This window comes from Phanerochaete carnosa (assembly GCF_000300595.1).
Source record: "Phanerochaete carnosa HHB-10118-sp unplaced genomic scaffold PHACAscaffold_5, whole genome shotgun sequence".
In the NCBI taxonomy this organism is placed as follows: Eukaryota; Fungi; Basidiomycota; class Agaricomycetes; order Polyporales; family Phanerochaetaceae; genus Phanerochaete; species Phanerochaete carnosa.
The window spans coordinates 1,605,474-1,631,528 of record NW_006767632.1 but is presented as its reverse complement, the minus strand read 5'-3'; the positions used below and the strand labels follow the sequence as shown (position 1 = coordinate 1,631,528).

The 26,055-nt window shown below is 52.6% G+C and overlaps 8 protein-coding genes across 8 annotated transcripts; 2 read left to right on the top strand and 6 right to left on the bottom strand.

Moving 5' to 3' along the window:
• Positions 1-543: 543 nt before the first annotated feature.
• On the top strand, positions 544-2,787 carry PHACADRAFT_95981 (uncharacterized protein; the record flags this gene model as incomplete). The annotated part of the gene is made up of 8 exons (XM_007395732.1): positions 544-631; positions 679-738; positions 786-876; positions 928-1,336; positions 1,424-1,638; positions 1,695-2,227; positions 2,277-2,585; positions 2,636-2,787. 8 exons carry the CDS (start codon positions 544-546, stop codon positions 2,785-2,787), a joined length of 1,857 nt encoding a protein of 618 aa, XP_007395794.1.
• Positions 2,788-2,910: 123 nt separating this feature from the next.
• Positions 2,911-4,316, bottom strand: PHACADRAFT_94710 (uncharacterized protein; the record flags this gene model as incomplete). Its single annotated transcript, XM_007395731.1, has 8 exons — positions 2,911-3,078; positions 3,131-3,238; positions 3,293-3,415; positions 3,466-3,573; positions 3,623-3,646; positions 3,699-4,007; positions 4,068-4,169; positions 4,227-4,316. The coding sequence occupies 8 exons, from the start codon at positions 4,314-4,316 to the stop codon at positions 2,911-2,913; spliced, it is 1,032 nt and encodes a 343-aa protein (XP_007395793.1).
• A 2,719-nt stretch (positions 4,317-7,035) lies between these two features.
• Positions 7,036-8,553, bottom strand: PHACADRAFT_173588 (uncharacterized protein). Its single transcript, XM_007395730.1, has 4 exons — positions 8,355-8,553; positions 8,182-8,292; positions 7,707-8,109; positions 7,036-7,650 (listed from the first exon to the last, which is right to left on the bottom strand). The coding sequence occupies exons 1-4, from the start codon at positions 8,472-8,474 to the stop codon at positions 7,181-7,183; spliced, it is 1,104 nt and encodes a 367-aa protein (XP_007395792.1). The 5' UTR covers positions 8,475-8,553; the 3' UTR covers positions 7,036-7,180.
• Positions 8,554-9,920: 1,367 nt separating this feature from the next.
• Positions 9,921-10,269, bottom strand: PHACADRAFT_256112 (uncharacterized protein; the record flags this gene model as incomplete). The annotated part of the gene is made up of 1 exon (XM_007395729.1): positions 9,921-10,269. The coding sequence occupies exon 1, from the start codon at positions 10,178-10,180 to the stop codon at positions 9,923-9,925; it is 258 nt and encodes an 85-aa protein (XP_007395791.1). The 5' UTR covers positions 10,181-10,269.
• Positions 10,270-11,567: 1,298 nt separating this feature from the next.
• Positions 11,568-12,964, bottom strand: PHACADRAFT_256111 (uncharacterized protein). The gene is made up of 4 exons (XM_007395728.1): positions 12,110-12,964; positions 11,983-12,060; positions 11,868-11,929; positions 11,568-11,810 (listed from the first exon to the last, which is right to left on the bottom strand). Exons 1-4 carry the CDS (start codon positions 12,122-12,124, stop codon positions 11,786-11,788), a joined length of 180 nt encoding a protein of 59 aa, XP_007395790.1. The 5' UTR covers positions 12,125-12,964; the 3' UTR covers positions 11,568-11,785.
• A 133-nt stretch (positions 12,965-13,097) lies between these two features.
• Positions 13,098-14,835, top strand: PHACADRAFT_256107 (uncharacterized protein). Its single transcript, XM_007395727.1, has 11 exons — positions 13,098-13,240; positions 13,308-13,336; positions 13,387-13,459; positions 13,514-13,626; positions 13,686-13,726; positions 13,782-13,888; positions 13,940-14,017; positions 14,074-14,195; positions 14,264-14,412; positions 14,463-14,540; positions 14,595-14,835. Exons 1-11 carry the CDS (start codon positions 13,136-13,138, stop codon positions 14,630-14,632), a joined length of 933 nt encoding a protein of 310 aa, XP_007395789.1. The 5' UTR covers positions 13,098-13,135; the 3' UTR covers positions 14,633-14,835.
• Positions 14,836-18,202: 3,367 nt separating this feature from the next.
• Positions 18,203-19,519, bottom strand: PHACADRAFT_120913 (uncharacterized protein). Its single transcript, XM_007395726.1, has 2 exons — positions 18,886-19,519; positions 18,203-18,825 (listed from the first exon to the last, which is right to left on the bottom strand). The coding sequence occupies exons 1-2, from the start codon at positions 19,513-19,515 to the stop codon at positions 18,331-18,333; spliced, it is 1,125 nt and encodes a 374-aa protein (XP_007395788.1). The 5' UTR covers positions 19,516-19,519; the 3' UTR covers positions 18,203-18,330.
• Positions 19,520-19,683: 164 nt separating this feature from the next.
• Positions 19,684-23,687, bottom strand: PHACADRAFT_256104 (glycoside hydrolase family 55 protein). The gene is made up of 23 exons (XM_007395725.1): positions 23,522-23,687; positions 23,150-23,259; positions 22,985-23,091; positions 22,844-22,927; positions 22,670-22,785; positions 22,573-22,617; positions 22,350-22,514; positions 22,263-22,301; positions 22,190-22,207; positions 22,105-22,135; positions 22,007-22,047; positions 21,925-21,948; positions 21,841-21,864; positions 21,730-21,788; positions 21,242-21,670; positions 21,152-21,186; positions 20,900-21,093; positions 20,759-20,848; positions 20,592-20,701; positions 20,342-20,539; positions 20,155-20,287; positions 19,899-20,095; positions 19,684-19,844 (listed from the first exon to the last, which is right to left on the bottom strand). The coding sequence occupies exons 1-23, from the start codon at positions 23,631-23,633 to the stop codon at positions 19,818-19,820; spliced, it is 2,388 nt and encodes a 795-aa protein (XP_007395787.1). The 5' UTR covers positions 23,634-23,687; the 3' UTR covers positions 19,684-19,817.
• Positions 23,688-26,055: the final 2,368 nt, after the last annotated feature.

The following is a 26,055-nucleotide window of genomic DNA, read 5'->3' as shown; positions in this document are numbered from 1 at the left end:
CCTCCAGCACCTCATCCACCTCCATCTCCACACACAAGAGCCCCTGCGCGTACACCACAGCCAACTCAAACGGCCTGGACTGCACCCCGTCAAAAGGCCATCCCGCAAGAACGACCGCCGACAGCGACTCGTTTGAGCAAGTGGAATGTGGCGAATCCCCCGAGCACCTCCTCCTTCAACCGAGAGACGCCTCCTGCTACGTCGACAAGTAGTAACTTCGTGTCTAGTACGCAGCCACGCGCGGACTTCAAGCGCGAAGCTGCACCTCATGTGGCTGGTGCTGTACGAGAACCTTCTGCAAGCACTTCTGCACAGGCGCAGGCCTCTCAGGAAGTCCTTGAGGCAGGTACAGATGAAGTAACCGACGGTTTAGAAGAAGGGTCTTTGGACATGGAAGAAGAGTCGGATATCCGCTCTCGAAAACTTGCGCCTAAGGCTCGCGGTTCACTCAGGTCAAAAGGGAAGGAGGCTGCCTATAAGCGGGACGAGGAAGAAGAGAGGTTGGCGGCCAAGAAGAAAGAGAGGAAACTCAGGCCAAAGTCGATGCATCTCAAAACCATTCAAGCCGACGTGTACATCCCAGGTCTAGTCTCCATAGAAAATTTATCCCGATTGCTGAATGTCCGGCTAGGTGAGCGATGGCGTTCGGCTGTGTTGTACCTATCTGATATCCTTCAGATCGCCTCCAACACAAAATGTCGCAGGTCGGCATGAAAGAACAATCTTCGTATGATCACAGTGAGTAGCTAAGAACGCACACCTTGAACGGATGCTCACTTGTACAGTGTTGACTGCGGAGTATGCTTCACTTATTGCGTTGGAGTTCAACCGAAACCCAGTGGTCAACGATGAAGCTGCATTTGACATATATCCACCGTATGCCTCTCGTTGTGAGCATTGGATACACTGACTCACAAAAACCCATAGTCCACCGACAGTCAGCCGTGAAAGCTTGCCATCTCGGCCTCCGGTGGTGACTATCATGGGTCACGTCGATCATGGGAAGACAACTCTACTTGACACCCTTCGCTCTGCGTCAGTAGCGAAAGGCGAAGCGGGTGGTATTACACAACATATCGGTGCTTTCTCTGTGCCTGTTCCTAACCCAGGAGGAGAGAAACGTACTATCACCTTCTTGGACACCCCAGGACACGCTGCCTTTTCTGCCATGCGTGCCCGCGGTGCATCAGTAACTGACATTGTCGTTCTTGTTGTCGCTGCAGATGACGGCATCATGCCCCAGACACGGGAAGTTCTCAAGCTCGTGAACAGGGAGTCTAATAATGTTGGGTTGGTCGTCGCTATCAACAAGATCGACAAACCAGGTGCTGATGTCGTGAGTATCCGGTTCCATTTCTTGCAAATGTCTTTTCGGAATTTTGTTCTGCTTCAGCTAAGAGTTCGACGCTCACATTCTTCATAGAGCAAGGTCGAAACCGCGTTGCTTGCGGAAGGCGTCCAGCTTGAAACCTTTGACGGAGATGTACCGGTCGTCCATGTGTCCGGACTCACAGGCCAAGGCCTTCCCACTCTTATTGAGACAATATCGCTCGTGGCGGAAATGCAAGATCTCCGTGCTGAGCAGACAGGGCCTATACACGGCTACGTCCTTGAATCGAAGGTGGATAAGGGTCTGGGGTAAGCTGTTGTTCAGTTCGCACTCCGTCATTGCGATAACTCACGGACGGAATTAGCCCGGTTGCGACCGTGCTTCTCTTACGGGGCCAACTGACCCCAGGGACAAGCATCATTTGTGGGCTTGCGCACGGCAAAGTCCGACTACTCAAATCGTCTTCCGGTCAGTCGTTCAAGGCTGTTATGCCAGGCACCGCGGCCTTGGTTTCTGGCTGGAAGGAGCTCCCAAAAGCTGGCGACGAGGTTCTACTAGGTACCGAGAGCGAGATCAAGAAGGCTCTCGCCAATCGTCGACGCAAAGCAGACCTCGAAGCCACGATCCAGGACGCGGAAGCGATCAACGAGAGCCGTCGTGCCGAGCGTGAGCTACAGCAGCTGGAAGCTCAAGGCGAATTAGTCAGCCAGCAAATGAACGGAGAGGACGAGAAGAAGGAGCTCAGGCTCGTTGTCAAGGGAGATGTCAGCGGTACTGTAGAGGCCGTCTGTGGTGCGGTGTCCGGTATCGGAAATCACCTGGCTGGCGCGAAGATTGTCGCCCAAGGCGTCGGAGAGGTCTCAGAGTCCGACGTAATGAGGGCGAAGGCCGCTGAAGGTTTGTGTGATATCCTCACCCTAGAACTCCACTGACAGACCTTCATCAGGCATAATTCTCGCATTCTCGGTGAATACCCCTCGTTCTGTGAAGGCTATAGCTTCTAGCCAGGGCGTAAAAATCATCGAGTCCAACGTCATCTATGCGCTCATGGATGAGGTCAAGAAGAACGTAATCGAGCTGCTCCCGACTGTGACTGAAAAGCGGGTCACGGGCGAGGCTAACGTGCTCCAGATCTTTGAGATTCAGCTCAAGGCAAAGCAGACCATGAAAGTCGCTGGATGCCGTGTCGTTAACGGTATCGTCGAGAAGAACAAGAAAGCACGAGTGGTCCGCAACGGTGAAAATGTCTTCGAAGGTCCGCACAGTGGTAGTCTGCTAGTGGCATGCTCTGACAAGTCTGTATAGGCAACCTCGAGACACTGAAGCACCTCAAGAGGGACATTATGGAGGCTGGCAAAGGATTGGAGTGCGGAATGGCATTCGAGGGCTGGGATGATCTCCGCGAAGGCGATCTCATTCAGATGTACCAGGAAATTGTGAAGCCTGGACAGCTGTAGAGAACGGATTTAATCATAGAGCTACTCTAGACACTCACACCTATGCGCGACTTCGCATACGTGCTTAATCTCACTATACCAACACAACCCAATTCACTCAAACGTTCCCTGTACCGATGTACTTCATGTTCGGGCTCTAGTCGCGTTCTGGTCATCTAGGATCAGTTCCTTTGCACCTATGGTGCCTGTGCGCCCACCGACACCGAACGTGAAGCTGATGGGCAGCGTACGGTCGGTCTTTTCGAGAACCGCCCACGAGCGATTATCTGCTTTTCTAAGAATTAGCTCCACCTGGAGCCACCATCAGAAGGGGGCTAAGCTAAGCAGCCAATATTTCGCTCACCTTGGTGCCATAGTATTTGTATGACGATGCCTCTGGGTCGATCGGACCAAAGAGCTCGATTGAACGACGGAAACGCTTGGGGCCTGGCAGAACAAGGTCGAAAGCGATCTGTTAATTGATCAGTACGCGAATATATAGGGTCGTCCAAGCGCATATACCCACCTCATTCGACGCAATCTTAACCGCACTTCGATCCCTATCAGCCTGCTTTGCGAAGACTGAGACGTGAATCTCAGTTGGTGTCTGGTAGTGGTCTATCCGACAGGTGACATGCTCCTCTTCCTGCTCTTCGAGTCAAGACCTTGCGTGCATTAGTCGTAGTGAGCTTAACGTACGTTGCTAGGCTTGTCTTTTGGAGCAAAGAGATGTTTTCCTCTCTTGCAACCCTCAATCTTAAGGAACTCCTCGAATTCCAATACTCGTCGCCTGCAGCACAGATATCCCTTAAGATACGTAAGCCAGGCAGATTATGCATTACAAGAGCAAACATACCTTGCTACCTTCGTGAAAGATTGGCTGCGAGATCACTAGGTTATGTCAAACTTTATCGCCAATGAAGATGACATACCTGTTTAGGATGATAGATACACACGGCCTCTTCTCCCTCGCCAAGCCTGCTTACTTCGCTGCTAATAAAAGTCTTTCCACAGCCCTTGTGTCGACAAGCAGTCCCAACCGGCACGTCAACAGAGAGGTCGTCTTCCTCTTCTTTCTCCTCGAGCGGCGGCGGGGGAGTGGCGGGGGTAGATATCGTGATAGGAATGGCAGCTGGTACGGAAGTGATGTACGTTTCCTGGCCGGCCTTGTTCTCGACGACAGAGACAGTAGCATTGGAGACGGGTTTCGGGGTCTCTGGTTTGGGAGCTTGCGCGGTATGCTGGCCCGTGCTGCAGCCCTGAGCCGAGAATTAACTAAGAGACCATGAGCAAATTCAGACGAACGAGCGGCGTACCGTGATCTTCATGAAATCATCGAAATCGAGCACGGGTTTGTTCACGTCCTGGCAGCACGACCACGACTTGAGACCTTCGTGGAATACCTACAAGAAATGCTCGCATCAGCACGCGTCCTTCAGCATACATCCTCTGGCACGGACAGGTGCTCCCGGGTGGAAGGTGCAGCTACCCTCTGGGTTATTCTCCGGGTCAAAATCCTGATTACAACCCTTGTTTGTGCACCGACCCATGACCGTCAGGATGTTTTCGGGCAACGAAGAAAGCACAGAGAATATCCTGAAATCGGTCGAGCAATGACAGGCGGGCCGCAAGCGCGCATTATCCGAAAGATGCCAGAATGTCGTGAGAATACACACGTGATTCGCGTGTCGCATCAAGCGCCCGCGCGCAGCTTGAGTGCAGGGGACATGTTTCCAAGTGCGCATATCGCGCAGCAAAATGAGTGCGGCCCCATTTATTCTAGTATGTAGGCATGATACACGTTTTAAGAGAACAGGAAAAAGCAGTCCGAAATTGGTATTCCAGCCGTTCAACAATCAGGCCGGCACAAGGTACTCCGGCGGCACGGGTCACCACGGTGGCGATAGCCCAGAAAAGTAAGCAAATTCTGCTCTACGGACTGCGGTTCTGTGGGACTATCAGATATATATTTCCTAGAGCATAAAGTTCATCAACACGTTTCTCTAACAACAGCAGAGCCCCAGGGCTGCAGACAGCTCATTGGCCAGTCTGAACCGGGGTACGTCTTGAGCCATCTGGGTCTGTGAGATTGCGCGACTAACGTGTCATTGGTGCCGATTATGTCGTACGGTAGCTAGTCTCCTCATTGCACAAGTTCCCCGCTCACCAGACGATGTGAATTCGTTTGCCATCTTCGCACCCTTAGTCGAAAGGGTGTCTTCATTGTCATTATCGTCCAGGTGGGTTGCCAAAATCAGATTGGTAGAACAAGTTAAGAAGTAACCTCATCGCCAAGTCAGCAATGGCTCTGCATGGTCTACAAGTGGCGCCACAATTTATTGGCCGCATTGTTAATGATGCGCGCAGCAGCCTCGATGAAAGGCTGCGCAGGGCCGAGTCAAGCCGCATGGTGAGCCCATAGCAAGCACGAGATTTTCTCAGAGTCGGCACTCATACCGGAAAATGGATACCATATTGCAGGGACTTAAGGGGATGCCGGCAGCCACGACTGACCTGCAAGGTGGCCCATTGATTGTTTCAAAACACGTCGCTAAACCCACAGGTCAGACCATGCGGTATGTTGCTACTGCGTTACTTACAGATATGTGCATGACCAGCGGCCTAGACAGCGCGCTGTTGGCGCCATCTGTGCATACATACGAGACACATCGGACTCACTCTATCGGCCGCCGGAAGCGAGTAGTAGCCATGTGTAATAAGGCTGTTTCCGCCGAATGAGCATGTTGCGTAGAACGCTCGCGATAGCAGGAGCACGCCTTAGGGCGCCTTGCAACGGCGGGTCCCCTTCGTCGCTGCCGCGCGGTCGTAACCCCCGGAAACACTTAAATTGCCGTCACGTTCCTCCACCCAGCTTCCACGTATGTGTCCCTGGCAAGGCAAAAATTTATCCAGCCGTCTCGGGCTCGTTCAAGACAGGACTATGCCGCGACTTCCCTCGGAATCCTCAGCACCCCGAGCGCCACAGTAAGTGAGGGGGATGATTGATACGTCCGTCGACATTACATCACATAAACCAGCTCTCCCGACTATTTCCTGCGCAAGGTGATAGCAGTCAGGAACAGCTACATTCGGATGGATAAGCAGCGCCTTCTCCTTGTATTGTCACAGCATTGCACCCATCCGATGTGCTCGCGGTCGGTTCAGAACCGCGGACTATACATTCAATGGATGGCAGTACGTCAGACACATTTTTACACTTCTCTCACTGAAGGAGCGACAGCTCGCTTCCTACTGTGGCCGGCACCCAAATAAGGACCGTAAGCCCCGGTTCGTTTCGTAATTATGCAGTAAGAAGAAACTCTGCCGACAAGTGTGGATCCCCTCCAGGTGCAGGAGTCCGTGGCGAGCCTTGAGAGGCAAGCACTGCCACTGCATATCCCCGAGTAAGTTCACCACGTACATTGTGATGTGACGATGTTACCTTCCGCTAAGGAGATGTATCGTCCCAGGTTGTTTTCCATACAGCGACCACATGCTGAAAAATACGAGCGCGTTCTGGCTCCTATCGAGCCCAGTATCTTCTCAATTAGACTCTGCGGATATTCGACCACGTTCCGAGACAGACTGCGCCGAGAAGCTGCATATCGCTCAGGCGCTTGTATCATTGACGCTCAGGTTCGCTTAACGCAACGCGCGCACTTCAGACTTCTCCCGCTTAGGTTTTACTGCCTGCCGCTGCTCGCGGACTGACGGATGCGGGGTCGCATTCACACCCCAGCGAATCTCCGGTGAGTCCCGAGCAGCGTATTCATAGAGGTGATCTACACTTGCCCGTCTGGTCGTACTCTCCATCGAGCCGGATATTACACCAGGTAGAGGGAATCGGAGAGCTGGAGATCCTCTGGTAGCCACTTGCTGACGATGACCACGAATCCTCCGTCAGGGCCCAAAGCTCGCCGTCGCAACTACGGTTGGACCCTGTAGGCAGCCGTGGATGCATCCGGGCTTTCGTAGATAGAGCGTCATGGGGACACGGGCTCTACGACAACAAAGTTGGATTCACGGGAGAACTTGCGCGGGAACCAGTCTTGGTTTCCCCATCTGGGGACGTCAATCAAATAACCACTGATCCCGAGTCGATATGCACTCGATTGTCTAATGCTGAGCCGAATAGAAGGTGCGTGGAAGCGGCCCGGATGAGCTTACTTGCTCAAATACCTCTTTTCCGACGCGGGCTGCAGCGCATCCAAGCTTCTCCTGAGAACACTTCGCCAGACAGGAGACGGACCGCAATAAACAATGGAGAAGAGTCTTGTATTCGTGGGACAGTCGGCGTATAGTAGGTCTTTGGGTGCACAAGCAAATATAGGTCACAGCGATACGCCCATTAGGTGAGCACGGCCTGACCGTGTACTGCACCCAAGCTACAGGGAATGCGCGCGGACTACACACGTCATGACAGGCCGGGTCCAAACGCCTCCCAGGCCAAGAATCCAATGCCCCATGGTCCCACGCGACCTAACGTCCGGCCCAGAGCATGCAGTCTTCGATGCGCGGAAGAAGCGTGCGAGTCATGTTCGTGCACCGTGGGCCGCTTGAAGAACGATGTCCACCCATCGTCCCTGAACTTCTGTAGCAGTATCGATAGTACTGAATGATGCTCAGCGGCGGCGACCACACGGTCCACATGGACAGCCTTGCGTGCGATATCCCACGGCCGACAGGCCATCTCGTAGGCCAAGCCTGCGACTGCTCCGCCAGTCACTAAAGTTAGCGCGTGTGCAACGCGAGGACCGTTTTTCTGCATGGCCTGACTTCGGCAAATGCCGGAAGATTTTTGCTCGATGAGGCCTTGAGAGAAGGTCTTTGTCGCCACGGCGAGACGACGTGTCATCTCAAACACGGTAAAGAAGACGGCGAAGCCTGAGCAGCCAATGAGAAAACATACACCACGCATATCAGTCATATGAGCTTCGTACCACATGCGTCCTTGGCGACGCCCCACTTCCACCCGTGCCAGCCACGTCCGGCCATGTCGCTGACTTCGCGCATCCAGTCACGGACTTCGCGGGCCTGGTGGAGCTCATCTCGCTTGGAGAGTGTCTTGTCGCCACTTGTGCCGCGGAAAACCTCCTTCCATGCGTAGGACCAGCCTGTCGCTGGAGAGCCACCTTCTAGTACGAACCGGACGTTTTCGGCCGGAGCGGCGAGAAGCGCTTGCGCACCGCCCGCGAGGGCACCGGACGCAGCCGCAAGGGGAATTTGCGAATTTATATGTGATTCTAGCAGTGATGTTGCCTCGGAGTATGTGGTCCATAATACTGAGCCAAGAACAAGATTTATCGTGATTGGAGGTATGAAATGTTTTGCGATGACGAGAACCTAGAATGGTGTTTTTTATTATTTGAAATTGTCAGAGCAAAATCTGGGAATAGTATCTATGCTTCCGCGCACCCCTTGCTGCCGCACAAGTTGCCGCATGTATTGTGGTGTCAGAGAGTGGCCTTCCTGGGTCGCCAGCAGCCTGAGGGTCTGCCATCCATTGACTAGCGCAAGTGAGTAGATCTTGCCGCGCAAGCTTGAATAATAAGCTCAGACGTGCCTTTAGATGGCCTAAAGAGCCTGACAGGTCGCGAAAAGTAGAGTGCCATGGACCTCGTGGCGCTCCTGGCTATAGCAGCGTACAGCGAGCTGGCACTGCCACTCTCAGGCTGGTCGCTACTAGCCTTATTATGAGCTGTAGACATGCACAGACAACGGCTTGCAGATTGTCGAGACTGCTGAAGCGGCTGCTTCAGCTCGTATGGCGCTAACACAGGTGTGACCAGACACGCACTTCGTTGGAGTTGAACCTGGTTGGCTGCAGAGCCTCATTTAGATCATATCACGGAAACTGCCGAAGCGCCACGAAGGCCTCAGTGGTTTCCGAATGAAGTTTGTCCGCAACTTTGTTACAGCATTTCGCCCATGCTGCTCTTTGCCGTTCGCGCGAGCTCGCGGCCTTATCTTTACTGCGCCCGAGACTCAGCCTTGCTTTTTAGCAGGCGAATATCGCTGAAAATGGATGGATATCCAATGGATGTGGCTTTCTACCCGGACTTCTTCTCTCCCGAAGAACAGCGCCTTTTGCTCTCTGCTTCTCTGCAAAAGTTGGACGCGAGTGAGAATCGCAGGTCCAAGCGTCGGCAGAAGGAGTTCTTGGCATCGCGGACGGTTCCCCTATCTGCTCCAACGACCATCGAAGACTTATTTCTGCCGGACAAGTATTACACATTTGAAGAGGTGACCCGCCGGACTCCTCCCCTCTCTGGAGATATTGAACTAATACTCGTCAGGGTCATTTTGACGGCGTTATTAGACGTTATCGCGAGATGCATGTCTCTTCGTGGCCGAACGATATCCCCGGGCTGGACCACATACTGTCGCGCCTGAGGTCAGTCCACCCTGAAGAACCCACTCAGACTCACATACTTCACCTTGCTTCTGATGGAGAGATATTGGTGCGTATTTTACACACTCTGTGGAAAAGCTTTCCCTATAGTCCACATTGTAGCCACATATCGACAACATAGAAGCCAGCGGTTCGTGGATTCTAGGTGTCAGCCTGGGAAGCACCAGGGCCATGCGACTTGAGAGTGTCGAGGACCCCTCTGATACCTTCGAGATGCTTCTGCCTTCTGGCAGCGTCTACATACAGAGGCAAGTCTAGGCATACTCACGCATGACCAACAGACGCTAACCTCAGTCGTGCATACGTCAGAGACACCACGCGGTACAGATACAAGCACTCTGTTTTATTACGTGGAAAACTTGGCGACATCGAGTATGGAGGTGGTCAGCGTCTGAGCGTAATGGTCCGAGTGAGTACCCTAGCACATTTCCGCTCAGGCTGTCCACACATTAACGGACTTCATCCAGGACCGACCCCAAAATGCTAGATAGTTTGACGTCTTGATACGGAGATATATCTACTATGCAAGATACATTATAGATCATGTTTCGCGATTCAAACCGAACAGTGTCGCTCCGCGAATCTACGCACTATGGGCGGAATAGCAATCTTACAGCGTCGGGTGCCACGCGCCACGCCCACCACAGCCATGGGCGGTATCCCACAGTATAAACAGTTTTCGGGTATCTATAAGAATCAAGCGCTTCAGTATAATCGGTCCCACAGATACTTGTTGAACGACCCTTACGCAGCGCTTGTAATACTTTCCAGAACATCACAAACCGCGCTGAAATAAGGCGTCTCTGGGAGCGCACCATCGGTATTTGTCATCCCTGGCGTTATCTTCTCCGCGGATGGGCGCGTCTTTGTGGCATTTGTCACGGTCGTGCCATCGTGAGCTCTCGAGGGAGTACTCGGAAATTCTCCAAAATCCTCCGGTGCTCCTGTAGTCAACGAACACACACGAACCCCAAGAGGTTCCAGTGTCTGGTTAAGGTTCATAGCAAGACACTCCCGCATTCCATCTAGAAGATGGTCTGTGCCTCTTGGATCTGAACTGTAGATTAGCGAGGGTGTTAATCAGCGAAAGTCAGGGCATTCACTGTATGGAAGACACCTCGACATCAAGATCACGCGGCCAGAGGCCTTCATCAGTAAATCGAAGTAGTCGCGCATGATCAGGAGGGGTTCTCCAGATGCAGACTCCACATCTTCACCCCACATGGCAAACGCAAGGCTGTCTTCCTCACTAGCTTTGATGGATAGGTGCGTATGCTGCCGAATGCCGAAACCGCCACCTGCGTGAGAAGTAGGAGGTAAGACGATCAGGGCACACAGTTGTAGGGCGTGGTCGTGGCAATATGCGTGCACAGTCTCGGAGGCTTGCGTGCGCTGCGCTGGGGAGTGTGTATCCAGAGTTATGGGCGCGACTGTGCCCCAGTTTGCAGAAGGCGATCGTTCTTTCTTCTTGTGCCAGGCATAGAGGAGCTGCACAAGGGGGCGAGCTGTCAATACTGGTGCTCATAATCCGCAAACGATGTCGGATCTTACAGACAACACGGCGGACGACTTTTCAGTCACGCCGGAAGCAGGCGGTTCCGAAGTGGTCGTCGATAGCATGAGAACGGTGTAGCCCAGTTCAGAAAAGCTCAGGGCAATTGCACGACCTAGACCTAGACCACTGCCCCTGTTAGCGCATGTCCTCATGGAGGACAAAAAAGGGCACGCCTGTTGCCCGTACCCTCGATATCCCCCAGGATAATGATGGCACTGTCGTGAGGCCTAAACACCCCAGACGGCGTGACAGAGAACACATTAGACAACCATGCATGCAGCCTAGCAGAGATGCGCTCCGGAGCTGCCAAAGATGAATTGAGCCACAGTAACGCGTCACGTAGAGCATGCTCGATGTGGCGATGCAGCTGAGAACCCTCGCGCTTAGACCATCCTGTGATCTGCTTGACTACGGGGATCGAGTTAAGCAGATGTTGCAGTATCTGGATAGCAATTATTGGCTCGTTGAGATTTCCAGATTAGCATTGCAGATTGCAAAAAAAAGAAAAACAGAGATGAAGTCTTACTGTCATAGCGTGGGACTGAGCAAGAAACTGCGATAGAGTTATCCCTGAGTCGGACGCTCAGTTAAAGGGGCATCGAGATCGGATACCCCCGTTCGGGCCCAGACACAGATCAGATACTTCCGCCATATTACACGTTACAATACCAGCGGTCTGAATACGTATAACCAGAGACAGCCAGCTGGTGGCCGACGCCACGCAAGTACTGACTACGAAATGCAGGGCCCCGGCGCTTGCTTCAATGGGATTGGTGACATACATGCGTATCGCCGACGCTAACACCCGATCATCTAGGAGCGGTAATAAGTTATATCTAATATTTATTGACGACGGCAACATCTAGCAAGCTATAAGTAACCGACGTTGCCAGCCCTGCTGCCAACGGCGGCCAAAATATACAACTGATCTATGTAAATATACAGCGAGTCAGCATACACCATATGATAGTGTCCATGAGAATTATATAGTATGTGCAATCCGTGTGTATACTTTTACCCTTGTGGCGCGAGACCGTAGCAGGCTCACAGCATTATACTCGGTGAAGATATGCGACACTATGCGAGGACTGGTTAGCAGAGAGCATATCACACAGCACATAGTATGAAGCTTACGGGACTTCTCGTGGTGGCCCGTTGTCGCCGTCCACACGGACTTGTGCGAGGGATTGTCCGCCCTGAAGATAGTGCATGAGCACGACCTACGACAAAAGCAGCTCGAAGGACTTACATCTCCTCTTACTATCGCATGGACAGTACCGTACATGACGACGCCGTTCTCTGCCAGGTAGGAGACGCGAGTACCGGGCTGCCTAAAGGTGAATAAAGGTTTCGAGGGCAAGACTAGAGAGACGTACAGGAAACATGTCCATAGAGCAGTCAGAGGTTCAGTCGATGACTGTGTTTGCGGACTGCGATGGGCTTGAGAGGACATGGAAGACCAGAGCATTTGAAGTTTTATACATTGCGGAGGACGAGCGATATACCCACGGTGGTTGAGGAGAATGTGAAGCTACGTCTTCGGAGGCGACATATTTGACATTCCCAAATAGAAGTCATTCGAGTGAGGGAGCTTTCGATCAGTATGAAGAGGAGCTCGGAGGCTCATTTCATCTGGCCACGATAGGTTGGACTAAGCGAACCCGGGCAGGAAACCGGTTAGAACAGTAAATGATCGTCCGGCAGAAGCTCTGCATACACGGACATTCCTGCAAGCCAGAACCTGGGTCGACTACAAGCCCTGAAACGAGGCACGGCAACGTGACCGGAGGGAGAGGAAGAGGACTGGACTGTCCAGTGATCGCCCTTCACGGGAAGGGGAAACCAAAGATAGAGAGGAGACAGTGCGACATGAGGGAGGTTGTCCTGAGAAACAATGTGGTCAGAAGACACACGACTGCAGTAGCGGGAATAGCCAGCGAGAAGTGGAGAATGAAAGGACACCCCGCGGATCGATATTTGGTCGAGTGTCTCTAGGGCTATACAGATAGCAGCGATGGTTTCCGTCTGCTGGAGGCCCCTGCATTCGAAGGGTATGACATCGGACGCGACTCATAACGTCTGGGATGAAGGGTGGATTAATGTCACTTTTTGCAATTGCTGCTCGGACGAAACGGAAAAGCCCGGCATATTTTCGGGCGACATGATGCTGGAGGCGGAGAAGAGAGGGTACAGATGATGAGAGAGCGCTCTCGTCTGAGAAAGCCGGTGAGAGGAGGATGGTTGAGGTCAACCAAAGCATGACGGCAGCAGTCTCACAACGTTCTCGTTCCGATCTCGCCTTGAGCGCCCAGCTCGCGCGCTTTGTCGACGTCCCCTGCTTGTAGACGGCCACGATGCCTGCTCAAACCAGAGTGGCAGCACAGGCTGCTCCGCGTCAAGACATGTCAGTCATCCTCGTCACTGGATCCTACGACAAGGACATACGTTTTTGGGAGGCATGGAGCGGTATTTGCTCCAGGACAATATCTCGGACCAACGAAACAGGTGTAAGGTCGCCTGCGCTTTGCGAGCTGTTCACACCATGTTCATGCCAATCACATTGATGTATCTCAGCAAGTAAACCGTCTTGCGATATCTCCGGAGTAAGCAGAACAGTTCAGCCCTACGCGAAGCGAGCTCAGCGGCCCGTCAGTAAACGGTTTCTTGCTGCTGCCATATACAAGAAAGTCCACATCTACGAGATTGCGAGCAACATCTCTACTCCGGTAACGATTGCTTGCTCGTCAGGTGTACGAGCGTGGGCCTCATGCTTGCCATAGATTCTCACGTTTGAAGGACATAATTCCAACATTACGGCTGTTTGCTTCCACAGCGAGGGGAAGTGGCTCGTGACAGGGAGCGAGGACGGAACGATCAAAATATGGGACCTACGGTGCGCTTCCTGCCTTCGTCGCCCTGTGCATGGCATACATGTTGATCCTATGCATCTAGGAGCACACACCTCCATCGAAATTACGACAATGAAGCACCAGGTACCGATCTCTGCTCTCAGCCTAGACAGCACCACTCACTCCACCTCATATGCAGTGAATGATGTTGTGGTCCATCCCAACCAAGGGGAACTTATTTCATGCGATCAGGCGGGAAGAATCAAGCAATGGGACCTCTCAGAGAATGTATGCACGCACGAGTTGGTACGTTGACACCCACGACCGTACAACAGTGTTCTCTATTTGGTATCCAAGACCCCTGCAGGTGATATTCCGATGCGCTCCATCAGCCTTGCTTCAGATGGCTCTTGTCTTGTCGCTGGCAATAACAAAGTATGTACATGGAGGTCCAGTTGATACTTTTTACAGATGATTGATGCGTTATTCAGGGGAAATGCTATGTTTGGAAGATCAATGACGAACGGTCGGAGTTACCCAGGTTCCAGGCTGTGACGAAATTCCAGGCTCACAACAAATATTTGACTCGGTGTCTGTTGAGTCCAGACGTGAAGTAGGCCTGTCGAAATTAGCTTTCATGCAATCGGTGGCCAAATATTGATTAGGCGAATGTATAACCAGGTATCTGGCGACTTGCTCTGCCGACACGACAGTGAAGATCTGGTCGATATCGCCGAACTACGAGTTCAAGCTAGAGAAAATCCTTCAAGGTCATCAACGGTGGGTCTGGGATTGTGCGTTCAGTGCGGACTCCGCGTATCTTGTGACAGGTGCGTTCATTTCGTCAGCCATTCGTACAGGGGGTAACGGAGAACTTTAGCTTCATCAGACCACACTGCACGGCTTTGGGAGATGGCTTCCGGTGAGACTGTACGGCAATACAATGGCCACCACAAAGGTCGCAGATTCCTGCCCCGAACGTGTGGATCCACGCTGACTTCCTTTCGTACAGCCGCTGTCTGTTGCGCCTTGCACGATGGGGCGGGTTAATCTGCGGAACAGCTGCAGGCTAATGAACTTGTCCTCGAGCCCACGGATTAGCGCAGTTTGCTCTCTGTTTCGACTTTTTTTTCTTTTCTTTCCATGCTCTTACGGACGGCGCTGTTTCGCGGCTCCGGGTCACATGATATGGAACCATTGTTTCGGAGGCTGTATCATTGTACGTCACGACTTTGTAATGAACTGTGAAATCCTGATACTGTCCTGTTAGCGTAAGCGCTGTGGGTCTAGGCATTCGTAGTTTGTGACGCAAGGCAGCATACACTCAACTGCCTCGCAGTTTCATCGAGGGAGAATCTGATAGAAACCATCGCCATTCTTCCCGAAGGCAATTTGGGGACCATCTGCCTCGTGCTGTTTAGCATAAGCCTTACCGTGCGAACTCTGACTGCTGAGCTCCCCTTTACAGCTCTTCTGCTCCTTGCGGGAAGCCCTCAGGCTCGGGTATGTTCATGGACTTGCGGTCGGCTCATTTTAGCGGCGGTACGCGAAGCTTGGCCCGGGCCGCGGCAATGGTCGCGTACATCATGCAGCATCGCTTAGACCCTAGACGGTAGTGGCTCCGTGGGGCAGTACCTAGGAGTCGAGGCACAGCTCGACAATGGCATGCAAATGACCGTCTTCGGAGCTGCCAAGGAGATGCGGGAGTTACCTGCCCTTGCTGGTGCTAATCTCCATCGTTGGGTAATGTTTCAAAGGCTCCTACATGCGCATGCCAGCTTGAGACCAGGTTCGGACAGCCGTTGCTCAACCCAGACCGCACAAGGGGATATTCTGTTGAACCCTTACCCTGATTTATTCGTGCCCGTCAAGCGTAGGCTGTGCCAAGGTTTCTCCCTGCGGAGTCTCGCTGGTTGACTAGCGCAGTGCGCTGAGCGTGATCATCTCATACATCTCCTCCCGAGACCCAGTTTTACTGAATCTGGCTGGTCGAATGAGGTCCATAATTCGGACATACAGTTGGCTGTGCGAGATCTTACAGACTCATTAGATCTCATTCCTCGCGGGCATCGTGTGGGACTGCTTCTTCAGGATCTGCAAGAGCAGGCGGTTGGCGTTCGGATAAGTCGAGGATATTCTGCTTAGGTTTTCGGCGGTGTTCGCATAATCTAAATTGACGCCCGAGTGTCCCCTTCCCCTCCGAGGAGTCCTGGCCGTGGAGTTATGCTCACTCCGTGACAACAGGCCGACAGTGACCAGCACGATGCATACACGTTGGCCGACGAACTTGCGCGGCCTTTACCTTACCTCCGTATGAAGAGCTTTGATTCCAGCTTCTCATCGATATTAGGCCTGGTTGCGCTCCGGCGCAAGAATGTGGGTTACTATTCACGATGTACGGTAGGTTTGTATGAGATACGTCGGACTAGAAATATGATTGTCCGACCTCTATCGCGCGTCCTTATCTGACACTCCTGTGCAGTGCGCGGTTGTAAAGCCTCGGAGTACAGCGAGAAGACTTTCAGGGGCTTCGGGAAAGTCACACAAGCTTTAGAAGCCATTGATATCTTGCATTCCAAATTGCAAGATAGTCTGTGGCTTCGGCGCCATCTCCACTGTCATGCCCGGACAACGTGGAAAGAGGGCCGAGCCCGGTCATGCCGAAGAGCACGCACCGCCGCAGCAGCGGTGTGGCGCTCGTGCGCACATCTTCACCGTCCATTCCAAGGCCCCACCCTCGTATCGCCTTGTCCAATTATACTGAAGGTCCCGGCTTGCTCGCTACTCCAGCATCCGTCGCGTTATCCGCGATGCGTAACGCCGTAATGCACTACTCGGGCCCCTCGCCGACCTAGTAACAGGGAAACATCGCTTACAGCTAGCTATCATTGGAGAGATGATCTAAGAGCGATTGAAAGGGACAAGAATTTAAGTTTTGACGGGGCTGCGGTATATTATCGCGCTCATTGATGCTTGTATGATACTGACAGTATCCGCACCGCGTACCGGGACAGGCTCGGGACATCACTGTAACGCACCGCCGAGTTGTCACCAACGCTCGTCAACCAGGGCTACTGTGTTCTTCAGCCTTTTCAAACCGGAGTCGCTCCACACAACGATGCGCCACTAGTACATGTGTCCCAGGTTCACGGACTCAACGTACAGATTTACTAGGCCGATGATCACTGCTGCCTGATACGCTATGCCTGACTCAGGCGGCTATGCTAAAGACGGCCACCGTCAGCAGTCTGTATGCACTTAGCCGCAGTACATGGGCCTCCGGCAGTCGGAAAGTGGCGATGAACTCGAGTCTGACGTGTGCCTGGTGATTGTGGGCAGGATATTGACGTCTCGTGCATAAGCCCACGCGCTCGGCAGCAATACATATCTACTCCCTATTCGAATCTCATGAGAGACAGAGTAAGTAGCTTCGCGGCCATAACGCCACTCGATTCACTGGCGAGCACTGGAGCACATAGTGGGTATCCGATATTCAAATTTCCCAGAGCCTGGTGTGCAGGTCTGTACCTGCAGCGAACAGGCGTTTACGTCAATATGATAAGCCCTCGGACGGGTCAGCTGAACAACCGCAGCATGAATCGGCATCGAGGGTGAGTACCACATTCATCCGCGATCTTAGACCGGATTAACGGCTACTTGATCTCCACCGTGATAACTCCTTACAACCCTTACCGTGAGTTAGAGCTACGGCGCGGGCGTGTCCGCGCTGGAGCCATTGAGGCGATTTCACATCGTGAGCTTTCAATTGTAAGCCCACTCGATTGCTCGTGTCTTGCACTGTACGTACACCTCTGTCACAGTGTAGCGACGGTCAGGTCTTTTTTGAAACCCCAAGTTCTAGAGCAATGCAAAAATGCCACCGCCACGTCGTTGAGACCTTGACATCCCCGGAGTCTTTAGGCGGCAGGGGGATTTGGCGACACGTCTTAGCCCTCAACATTGTCGTTGCGCGAAAGCAACGCGCATTCGATTTCTCCGAGGCCGAAGACCCATCTCTTTCATGTGGTCGCACGGTCTTCCGCTATGAAAACATCCAGGGCACAATTGTTGATCTTGCGACGCACCTCGAGCATTGAGCACGCGCCTGTACGCTCGGGTCTTGGCAAATGGAGCCCGCGGGGATGAAGGCGACCAGGGTGTCGAGGTGGGCGAGGCACCACTTGCCCTAGAGCAATGATCTGGGCCAGCCGTCGCACTTGCTCTCTTCTGTGCGTAGTCCCGGACTTTTGTGGTGCATTGAAGCCGGCTGTTTGCAATAGCTACCCGTAGTTCTCGCGCTCAGATGCATAGCGTGCCGTCTTCCTCCAGGGCTATTAAGTCCTACGACTTCACTACACTTGCCTATTTAGTACGATCGCCGTTGTTGTATCGCGTTGTCCGGCGGAACAGAAGTTTAGGTTCCTTCATCGGCCGAGCAGCCTGTGGCAGATTCACGGTTCGCAGTGACGCTGCGTGGTAAAAGCCATGCTGCACGGTGCGGACGAAACATCCACGCGATTCACCGGGCGGAACGGCACGATCGTCTTACACCGGCTGAGATAGTCGGCGTTTACCACCAGTATTAATGAGACAGACGGTCAGCCGGTCACAGATAAATCCTGCTAAATATGATTATAATGACGTTATATGGTACAAAATAATGAGCACTACATTATCGTCAAAAGATCACGCTGGAGGCTGGAAGCAATGAACTGCAAAGCCAGAGGATAATCTCCTGAGATACGTTTTCACTCCTCGAAAACGCGACCCTTGCCTCCAGCCCACTTCTCAAGCACCATTCCACCAAGCCCGGTTGGTTGGCTGAACGCTACTTCGCCTTTCTTTGGATCCAAGGGGCATCCTAAAATAAAATAATTCGCGGCGGCTGTCAGCAGTGATGATGCTACTCCTTGGCGACGATGGCTGCTTGAGACGAAAAGACGAGGGATGCCTAGCGGCGTTGAAAGCGGTGTCGGAAGAAGGCGTATCGCCGAAGAGGAATCTTTCGTGGTCTCAGCCTCGGAGGAAACATTTGAGCTATCTCGCGAGGCTATAGCCATAGCAGACGAGATGCGCTGCGCGATGACACAGCCGACGATCTTCTCTCGATGTGCGCTTATTGAAGACGATGTTATGGGCGGAGAGCTTAATAGAAAGAGATAAGCTTTCGACGCTTGCAAACTCTGGGCGGTCATCGCAGGTGCAGAGAGGATAATGTTGACCGTATCAAGCAACGTTGAGAGCTGTGTGGCTATTTCGTCAGCGATGCCACAACTAAGCGAGAGCCCTGGTATATTAGTCACCTTGCTACCAATCTTTCCTCCAACATCAGCTCTGAAGCAGACGATTCGCCCCTTTGTGCCATTCTTGAGTTTGACATCACCAGCTACCTCCTCTACCTGCGCTTTGCCGTTCTTCGCCTCCCTTTCTTCCTCCTTTCCCCATTCCATGCCCTTCTGCACCCTTGCGCAGTGTGCGCGGTGCAGGCTTTCGTCATCCGGTGCACCACGCGTATACGTAAGGGAACAGAGGGAGCACGTTCGTAGCACCGTGGTGTCAAGCGCAAAGTGGAGTTGTGTGAGATGTTTCTGCCTGGGCTTTTCCGGCCCTTTCGCACTCCTCTTCGCCTTTCCCTTTCGCTTGGGTATAGTGTCGTGTGTCCGTGTGAACAATGAGCCTGCAAGCGTCTTGGAAGCTGATTCTGCAGGGACGACGGGCTTCCTCGCCTGAGGCGCGTTGATAGAGAGGTCCTCGAGGGATGTGCGTTTGCGTTTCAGACTGGGCGAGGCACTGCGCCCGTCGTCATCGTGGTCAGTATCGTTGTTGAAAGCTGTTTTCCGTGGGGGCGATGATAGCGTCAATGGAGGGGATGACGGTGGCAGAGCAGGTTTCGCTGGGCGGGATCCGTACGTGCGTTTCGCGCGGGAGGACATGGCTGCAGGAGTCAAGCAACGCGCTAAACACAAGGCGACCCCCACGCGCCAATCACGTGATCCCGTTGACTTTGTGGCGTTTCCGACGCCGGACCTGTGGATGCCTGTGGACGTTAAGCCGATGATGAAGCCCAGGTCAGGCTTAGCTGCGCAAATTGGAATAAGAGACGACATAATAATGCAGTGTAGCTACAGGTACATGGGTGATAATAAGCTCCAGATAATTTGAATGATAAGTAACATGACAATGATGGCGACACAACACGTCATACGCCTTTCCTCTCGCATACAATTTAACAATCTCACTGCGACCAGGCAGTGACAGTCGACTGGGATCGTATGAGCTTGATGCGCAAGAAGATGGAACAGGCAAGGTTTCGTACCTGGAAGCCGTTGACATTCTGACTTTGAGGTATCACAGCCTGGTTGCCAACGCTGAGCTGATGGGTGACGCCGACAGTCGAAAGACTGTAAACCCAGATCGTGCTCGTGCTATCGACATTTAGGATCTGCTCCTGACACGAGCTGCTGTTTAGACAGGCTTGGCCAAAGTTCTGGAAAAAGCTATACAGTCCAGCGCCTGCATACATGACAATCAGAAGGTTGCCAAGATTGATCTACGCTAAAGACGGCACGAACCGAAGACCAAGATGTTCTTCGAGTTTTGGACAACCAGAGCCCAGGAAGACTGTTGGTTGGGGAAGTCGGGGTCGCCGAGCGAGGCGTTGACAGAGAAGGGCGTCGGCAGCGCGGGAGTAGGTTGGTAATACGGCTGTTGGTTCCTAGTCAGTCAATCAGAAATCGTTCACGGGCGGACGAAACATACCGTCTCAGTCTGGATCAGCCCCATGTAGTGATCCGAAGCGTTCTGAAGGTTGTACTGATAGAGCGTATGATGCTCAACGGAGGTACCGACGAGCCAGACTGGGCCCTGAGATTCTGACAAGAGGCCACGGCCGGCAAAAATCGTGAGCTGCTCGTCGCTGCCGTCCATATCATGATCGGCAACCCAGAGCCAAGAGCCCTGCATAAGCGTATTAGCACGTAGGCACGGAGCTGTTCACGCCTCCACACACCTCAAGATAAGCGTTCGATCCGGAAGTGAGGTGTAGCGTCGTGTACGCCGCAGTGCATTGAGTGGTGTCTGCACCCGGAAGACAGTTCGATTGAAGGTTTGTACCGGCGGCTGTCACAAAAAAGCCCGTTCGGTCTCTATTTAAGGTTGGTTAATAGCGAGACGCACCGCCTCCCAATCGGAAGTGAGTATCCCACATGCCAGCGCCTCCTTGGGTTGGCGAGTTGACGTTCCATTCCATCAGGACAGCACCTGGAGCTGAGGAACTAATCAGAGTTCCGCAAAGATCGTGGAGAGATCACCACCAACCTGGCCCCTGGGTAGTAAAGACAATATCGGTGATCTCAAGAATACCAGAAGATCCCGGGGCACCGGCTTGCACAATGACGGTCGGGCTGTTCATATTTGAGAATGCCGAACCGCCGCCCATAATAACAGACCACCCTTCGCCGACCATCTGAGTGCCGGCCGGTATCGTCAAGGTATTGGTAATGAAGTATACCCTACAACGTGCGTCGTCAGTTTGTCGCGTACGGGCGACATTGGATCAAATTTCCTTACCCGGCATCGAAAAAAATGATCTTGCAGCCCGAGAACTAGTGGTCCCGTGTGAAATATCGCATCTCAACTTTGATAAGAATGCTCACGCACCTGATCGAAGACGGCTTGCAGAGCCGCGGTATCGTCCGTCTTACCGTCGCCTTTTGCTCCCTGGGTCTTCACGCTGATGAACTGGTCCACGGCGTAGTTCGTGTACTGGGGACGTGGCCTACCAAAAATCCTGCCAGAGCCGTCGAGCAGGCTCGAAGCCTTCGTTGGTGCAGCGATGTTAGACTTGACAAACTGCGCAGTTGAGCTGGTGCCGTTATATATGTTGCCTTGGCCCCAGCTCTGGATGGTGGTGGTGCCGCCGGCCAGGACGGTCTCACCGCCAACGACTCCAACAGCGGTGGGTACATTCTGCAGGTTGATATTATTGAGGACGAGGGATCCGGCGAGGGAGCTCGAGGGCTTGCTATTGCGGATGAAGATTGGCGTGTTTACCACAGTGGCATCAATGACTGCGATGGCTCCAACAGTCTGAGGACGTGTCAAGACGTGAGCCGTCGCTAACCAGGTATTGTATAGTGATAACGTACTTGTTGGTCTAGCGTGACGCCCCCAGTGGTAAGATCAAAGCCAACTTGGCAATTATTTACTAACACGGAGTCAGTCACCAGAGCAAGACAAGAAGGAAGAAACCGACTCACTAGTGACGCCTTGGAAAGTCCAGCCTGCGACGCACACAACAAGTCAGTCTAAATCAGCCGTTTGACAAATTACTTATAACTCGCCCCAGTTCCAGATGGAAAAGATGGCTGATTAGAAGCATGCGATGAGTTCAGATCGCATGTTGCACTGTGTAGTGAAACATACCACTATTAGCGTTATTTACGGTAATATTGCGGACAGTGAATCTGAAGCAGTCGAAGTCAGCTAACTCTAACTGCCACAGAGGTCGTTTCACTACTCACTGCTGGTTCCCGATCCAGATGCCAAATTTGCCTTCAAATTCAAGTGAGTATCTAAGTCATGATTTAGGTACAACGTTTGGTTTACCACCGTTGAATACAAGATCTAGAAACGGCCGAATTAATTAGGACTTCCATCATCAAATGAAGTTGAAACTTACCGCCCATGAATCCGCCGCTTCCATTTTCCATGAACATTCCTGAGCAGTCGTTCAGATCCCGGCTCACGAGATGCCAGAAAATCATACCTTGGTGATTGTTACCGGATGCGGTGCTCATGTTTACGACAACGTTAATGAGTGACGTGGCTTGCGAGACTTGCCAATGCAGACCGGTGGCGGTGGCGGAAGCAGGCATCTTGGTAAGGTCGATGACAAAGTTCCTAACGCTCCTAAAGAAGTTGTTCTGATTAACTACGGGGTCATGTATTAGAGAGCTTTTCTAGCCACTCCACTGGATGGCACGGCATACCGTAGTACTGAGCCCCGCCGCCATTAGGGATATAAGGGTCTGCATCTGTGTGGACGTGTAAGAAACGTGGCAGACGAGTGATACGAGCGATACTGACCGATAACTGCCATACCGCTAAAGTTGGCCGAAGCGAGCAATGTCGGCAGGTTGCGAGCGTCACCGACGAGTGCCGTGTAGTACAAAGCGATGATTGGGGTCGAAACTAGGTATGTACTGCGGCAAGGGCCATTGTTAGACTGTGCAGAAAGTGATGAATATAGGTCTCACATACCCAGAAGGGAAGTAGACTACGGCGGGGGAAGTGGAGGTTGAGTTGCATCCCAGGCCACAGCGAACACCAGTCGAGATAGCAGCGCTTTGACACGCATCGGGTCAAAATCTGGTTACACATGGAGCCTCTCATATCGCTCACTTGATGGCGGCGGTGTCGTCCGTAACACCATCGCCCTTCGCACCAAAATCTTTGACGTTACGAAAGACCTGGTAGGTACTAGCATCCGAGTTGAATGGCGCAGTCCCCTACCAACGCGAGCGCAACATCAACGCCATGTATAAAATCATTCGCATAGATACGCACTTGGTGCTTGATATTCTCAAGCCAAAATGGGTCATTGGGTCCAGCCGTGCCCGCGCCAAGCGGCGACGAGCACGTCGAGTTGAGCGCAGACGCGAGGGGCATCGCCTGGGCTAGAAAGCCGAGTACAATGAGGAAGAGGAGTTTGAGAAACATGGTGAGAGAAGAAGCTCGGCGTACAACGAAGCAGGCCGTGAAGACAGGCGGGTTTTATATCGAATGCCATGCGAAAGAGGGCCATTGTCCGGACCGTCTCAAAGCACCCATATTGCGCGAGACAGCCCAGAACACACAGCGCACATAGAAAGACGATACTTCGCTTTTGCGTACCAAAAAGCAGACGCGCTCCGCTATTGAAAGAGTGTAGAGACGTACAGGACTGAGGATTGCTCATGGACCGACGTCCGGAGAATTTGCCCTTCACTTTGTGCACAAGCCTCGATAATTGGGCTTTATCGCGTGTACCAGCGACTGCCTCCGAATACATGAACAACGCCACGCGTGAACAACGAGTGTTCGAGACGGGCGCGGCGAGAGGCTGCAGCAACGGTGCCGTGAGGAACAAGATGAGGTGGCGAGCGCTGGGGGAAGGCGAGCCTCGGGCGCCTCGGAAGCGACGTGCCTCCCACGCGTGTGAGTGCCCTCCCTTGTACGACGCGCTCTTCCTAGGGCTCCGCTGGAGCCGTCTGCGCGATGTTGCAAATCTAGAGTGTTGAACATGCTAATCATCTCTATCAGCGATCCTCACACTCAAAGAACAACCTTGGCATGTGATTGCGTGGCAAGTAGCGAGGTATCACTCCGATAACCATGGCCAGCTTCTCAGCGAGGATCATCTTGGAGTCTTGCAGGAATAATCTAGCATTAGTCTGACCCGAGCGATAGAAGGTATATATGGCGTTGTGGCCGCCATACTTCCCTCAATGATAGCACTTCCATCAAAGAAGAAGGCAGAGTTGTAATTGAGGGAGCAATCATGGCTCAGATTATGTTTTTGTAACAGTCTTCCAGCAGCCAACCGAATCGGTGGGGATCTCAACAGCGTTGAAGGGACTGCACCATCAAAAAAAGGTTTAGCAGTAATATAGAGAATCGGATCCTCAAGGCATATCAAAAAATTAGATCAAGCATGTCCCAACCTCATCTCGAGGTTCTCGTCCTTCTTAATGGTCTACCTTCGTGATTGGATAGTGGCAAAATCTTGTCCTGGCAAGAGTTTCAGTGAAGATTATGTCGGATTTACACCCATCAGTCGGAACATCAATAGCTCACATTGCTTCATGCACGTCCCACAGCATTTACGATGTATGATCTGGCGTAATGAATAGGCAACGAGAGCCCTCGCAATTGACCGCCATCTAGCAATTATGCGCGCGTTGTAGTGGTGGCATAGGGGGCGTAAATATTGCTATCGTCTTTGTTTCGGCTGTTGAGAGCAGTACTAGTAGCATAAGTCCTCTCAAGTACACTGCACACATACAAGTGAAGTGGGTAGAGCGCAGCGACAAGAGCATTACGAGCACCACCGAACATAGCAGCAAATCGCAAGACGTTCGAGTCAGCTGAGGTTGGTTCATACACAGATGATTCACGACGAAAGCCTCCTTGCGGCGGTCGCAATACCTCCGCAGGACCGACCCAGCAGATATGGCAGTTTCTGCAGAACATACCATCAGGCCTGAGGGTCCAACTCCGGATACATGCTTTGTTGCCCTTAGGTTGCGATCAGCACACAACAACACCCAAATCTGCCGGCGGCAGGTTCTGGTGCGTCAGAGGCACCATCTACCACTTCGGCTGAGCTACAGGAAGGTGCAGCGCCGCAGAAATTCTACAATGACAGGAGGCAGAGTGCAGAGCAGCCGCGTTTGTGCAGAGTGACCGACGACACCATATGACACCGAGCCACGCCTTGAGCCAGCGGATTGCTGATCAGCAAGTCGTTCCAGCTCAAAATTTGAAACTAAACAGCGCGTACGATTTCATGTAGTCGGGACTTACTCCGAACAAACTCTGTACTCTGACATATTGATTAATCCGCAAAGAGCATCGTACAAAGGCGTACTAAACGGAATGAACGGCTTATTGATATCTTTTCCAAGACACGGAAAATAAAGAAGCAATCGGTGGAGTCGTTGCCACAGAACGATGCGAATTGGCTATAGGGGCGCATGGTTCTCCTATAGATACGAATCATTATGAGAGCTTGCAGTACGGATAGACAACACCGGTACTCACATATCATTTCGGGAATGAGCGGCTGCACGAGCGACAGGGCAGAGTCAGCCGCCTATGCGACTTTCATGCCTACCTAGTTCGTCACGATGAACGGAGTCTTGCGCAAATTTCCGAACGCAGAGACACGAGCGGTGCACCGGAAAATTCGACATCGACCCGCTAGTGCCTGACGAAGTGAGCAGGTTGCAATACCGTAATAGAAGCATAAAAAAGGCTGGCATTATCATGAAGCTGGGTCCGGCATGAACCTTACTATGTCCCTGGCAGAAGTGTGTAGATCACCTGCAATGCTGCACGGACTGGCCATACAACATTGTCGAGTTATCAAGACATGTGAGGATGCTCCACACGACCACCTCCCAAGTCTCGACAATTGCCCCAGAGCGTCTTCTGAGTAGTACTAGTCCACGGACCGGCGCGACTCGAGGAGCTTGACGTGGAAATGATGGCTGTCAAGGTTAGAGTCTAAAGGCTATCTGTAAGCGAGGTTGCTTAGTGAACTGCCACCGTTGTCGACCGGCGTGCTTCTGGCACTCCTCGATTGGCCACGGCAGACGAAGTCGAGGTCGGGGCGTTAAGGAGGCCGATTCTCATCCGTCTCGGCTTGTTGTCGACTTTGTCGGTATGTTGATAGTCTGCCATGAGTGGACACATGGTGCACACACCCGTGA

What these genes read in the sequence shown, in the direction of transcription:
- PHACADRAFT_173588 (XM_007395730.1), bottom strand. Translation starts at nt 8,474, where the DNA reads ATGTCTACAGCTCATAATAAGGCTAGTAGCGACCAGCCTGAGAGTGGC. An exon ending in AACTTGTGCGGCAGCAAGGG is followed by an intron (nt 8,110 to 8,181) that starts GTGCGCGGAAGC and finishes ACACCATTCTAG; the next exon opens with GTTCTCGTCATCGCAAAACA. An exon ending in CGTCGCCAAGGACGCATGTG is followed by an intron (nt 7,651 to 7,706) that starts GTACGAAGCTCA and finishes TTGGCTGCTCAG; the next exon opens with GCTTCGCCGTCTTCTTTACC.
- PHACADRAFT_256111 (XM_007395728.1), bottom strand. An exon ending in ATGCGATAGTAAGAGGAGAT is followed by an intron (nt 11,930 to 11,982) that starts GTAAGTCCTTCG and finishes CACTATCTTCAG; the next exon opens with GGCGGACAATCCCTCGCACA. An exon ending in GGGCCACCACGAGAAGTCCC is followed by an intron (nt 11,811 to 11,867) that starts GTAAGCTTCATA and finishes GTCCTCGCATAG; the next exon opens with TGTCGCATATCTTCACCGAG.
- PHACADRAFT_256107 (XM_007395727.1), top strand. Translation starts at nt 13,136, where the DNA reads ATGTCAGTCATCCTCGTCACTGGATCCTACGACAAGGACATACGTTTT. An exon ending in CGTCTTGCGATATCTCCGGA is followed by an intron (nt 13,337 to 13,386) that starts GTAAGCAGAACA and finishes GCGGCCCGTCAG; the next exon opens with TAAACGGTTTCTTGCTGCTG. An exon ending in TTACGACAATGAAGCACCAG is followed by an intron (nt 13,727 to 13,781) that starts GTACCGATCTCT and finishes CCTCATATGCAG; the next exon opens with TGAATGATGTTGTGGTCCAT.
- PHACADRAFT_120913 (XM_007395726.1), bottom strand. Translation starts at nt 19,515, where the DNA reads ATGTCCTCCCGCGCGAAACGCACGTACGGATCCCGCCCAGCGAAACCT. An exon ending in GAGGAAAGATTGGTAGCAAG is followed by an intron (nt 18,826 to 18,885) that starts GTGACTAATATA and finishes ATAGCCACACAG; the next exon opens with CTCTCAACGTTGCTTGATAC.
- PHACADRAFT_256104 (XM_007395725.1), bottom strand. Translation starts at nt 23,633, where the DNA reads ATGTATTCGGAGGCAGTCGCTGGTACACGCGATAAAGCCCAATTATCG. An exon ending in GTAGTCTACTTCCCTTCTGG is followed by an intron (nt 22,786 to 22,843) that starts GTATGTGAGACC and finishes CCCTTGCCGCAG; the next exon opens with TACATACCTAGTTTCGACCC. An exon ending in TCACTTCCGATTGGGAGGCG is followed by an intron (nt 20,702 to 20,758) that starts GTGCGTCTCGCT and finishes TTTTTGTGACAG; the next exon opens with CCGCCGGTACAAACCTTCAA.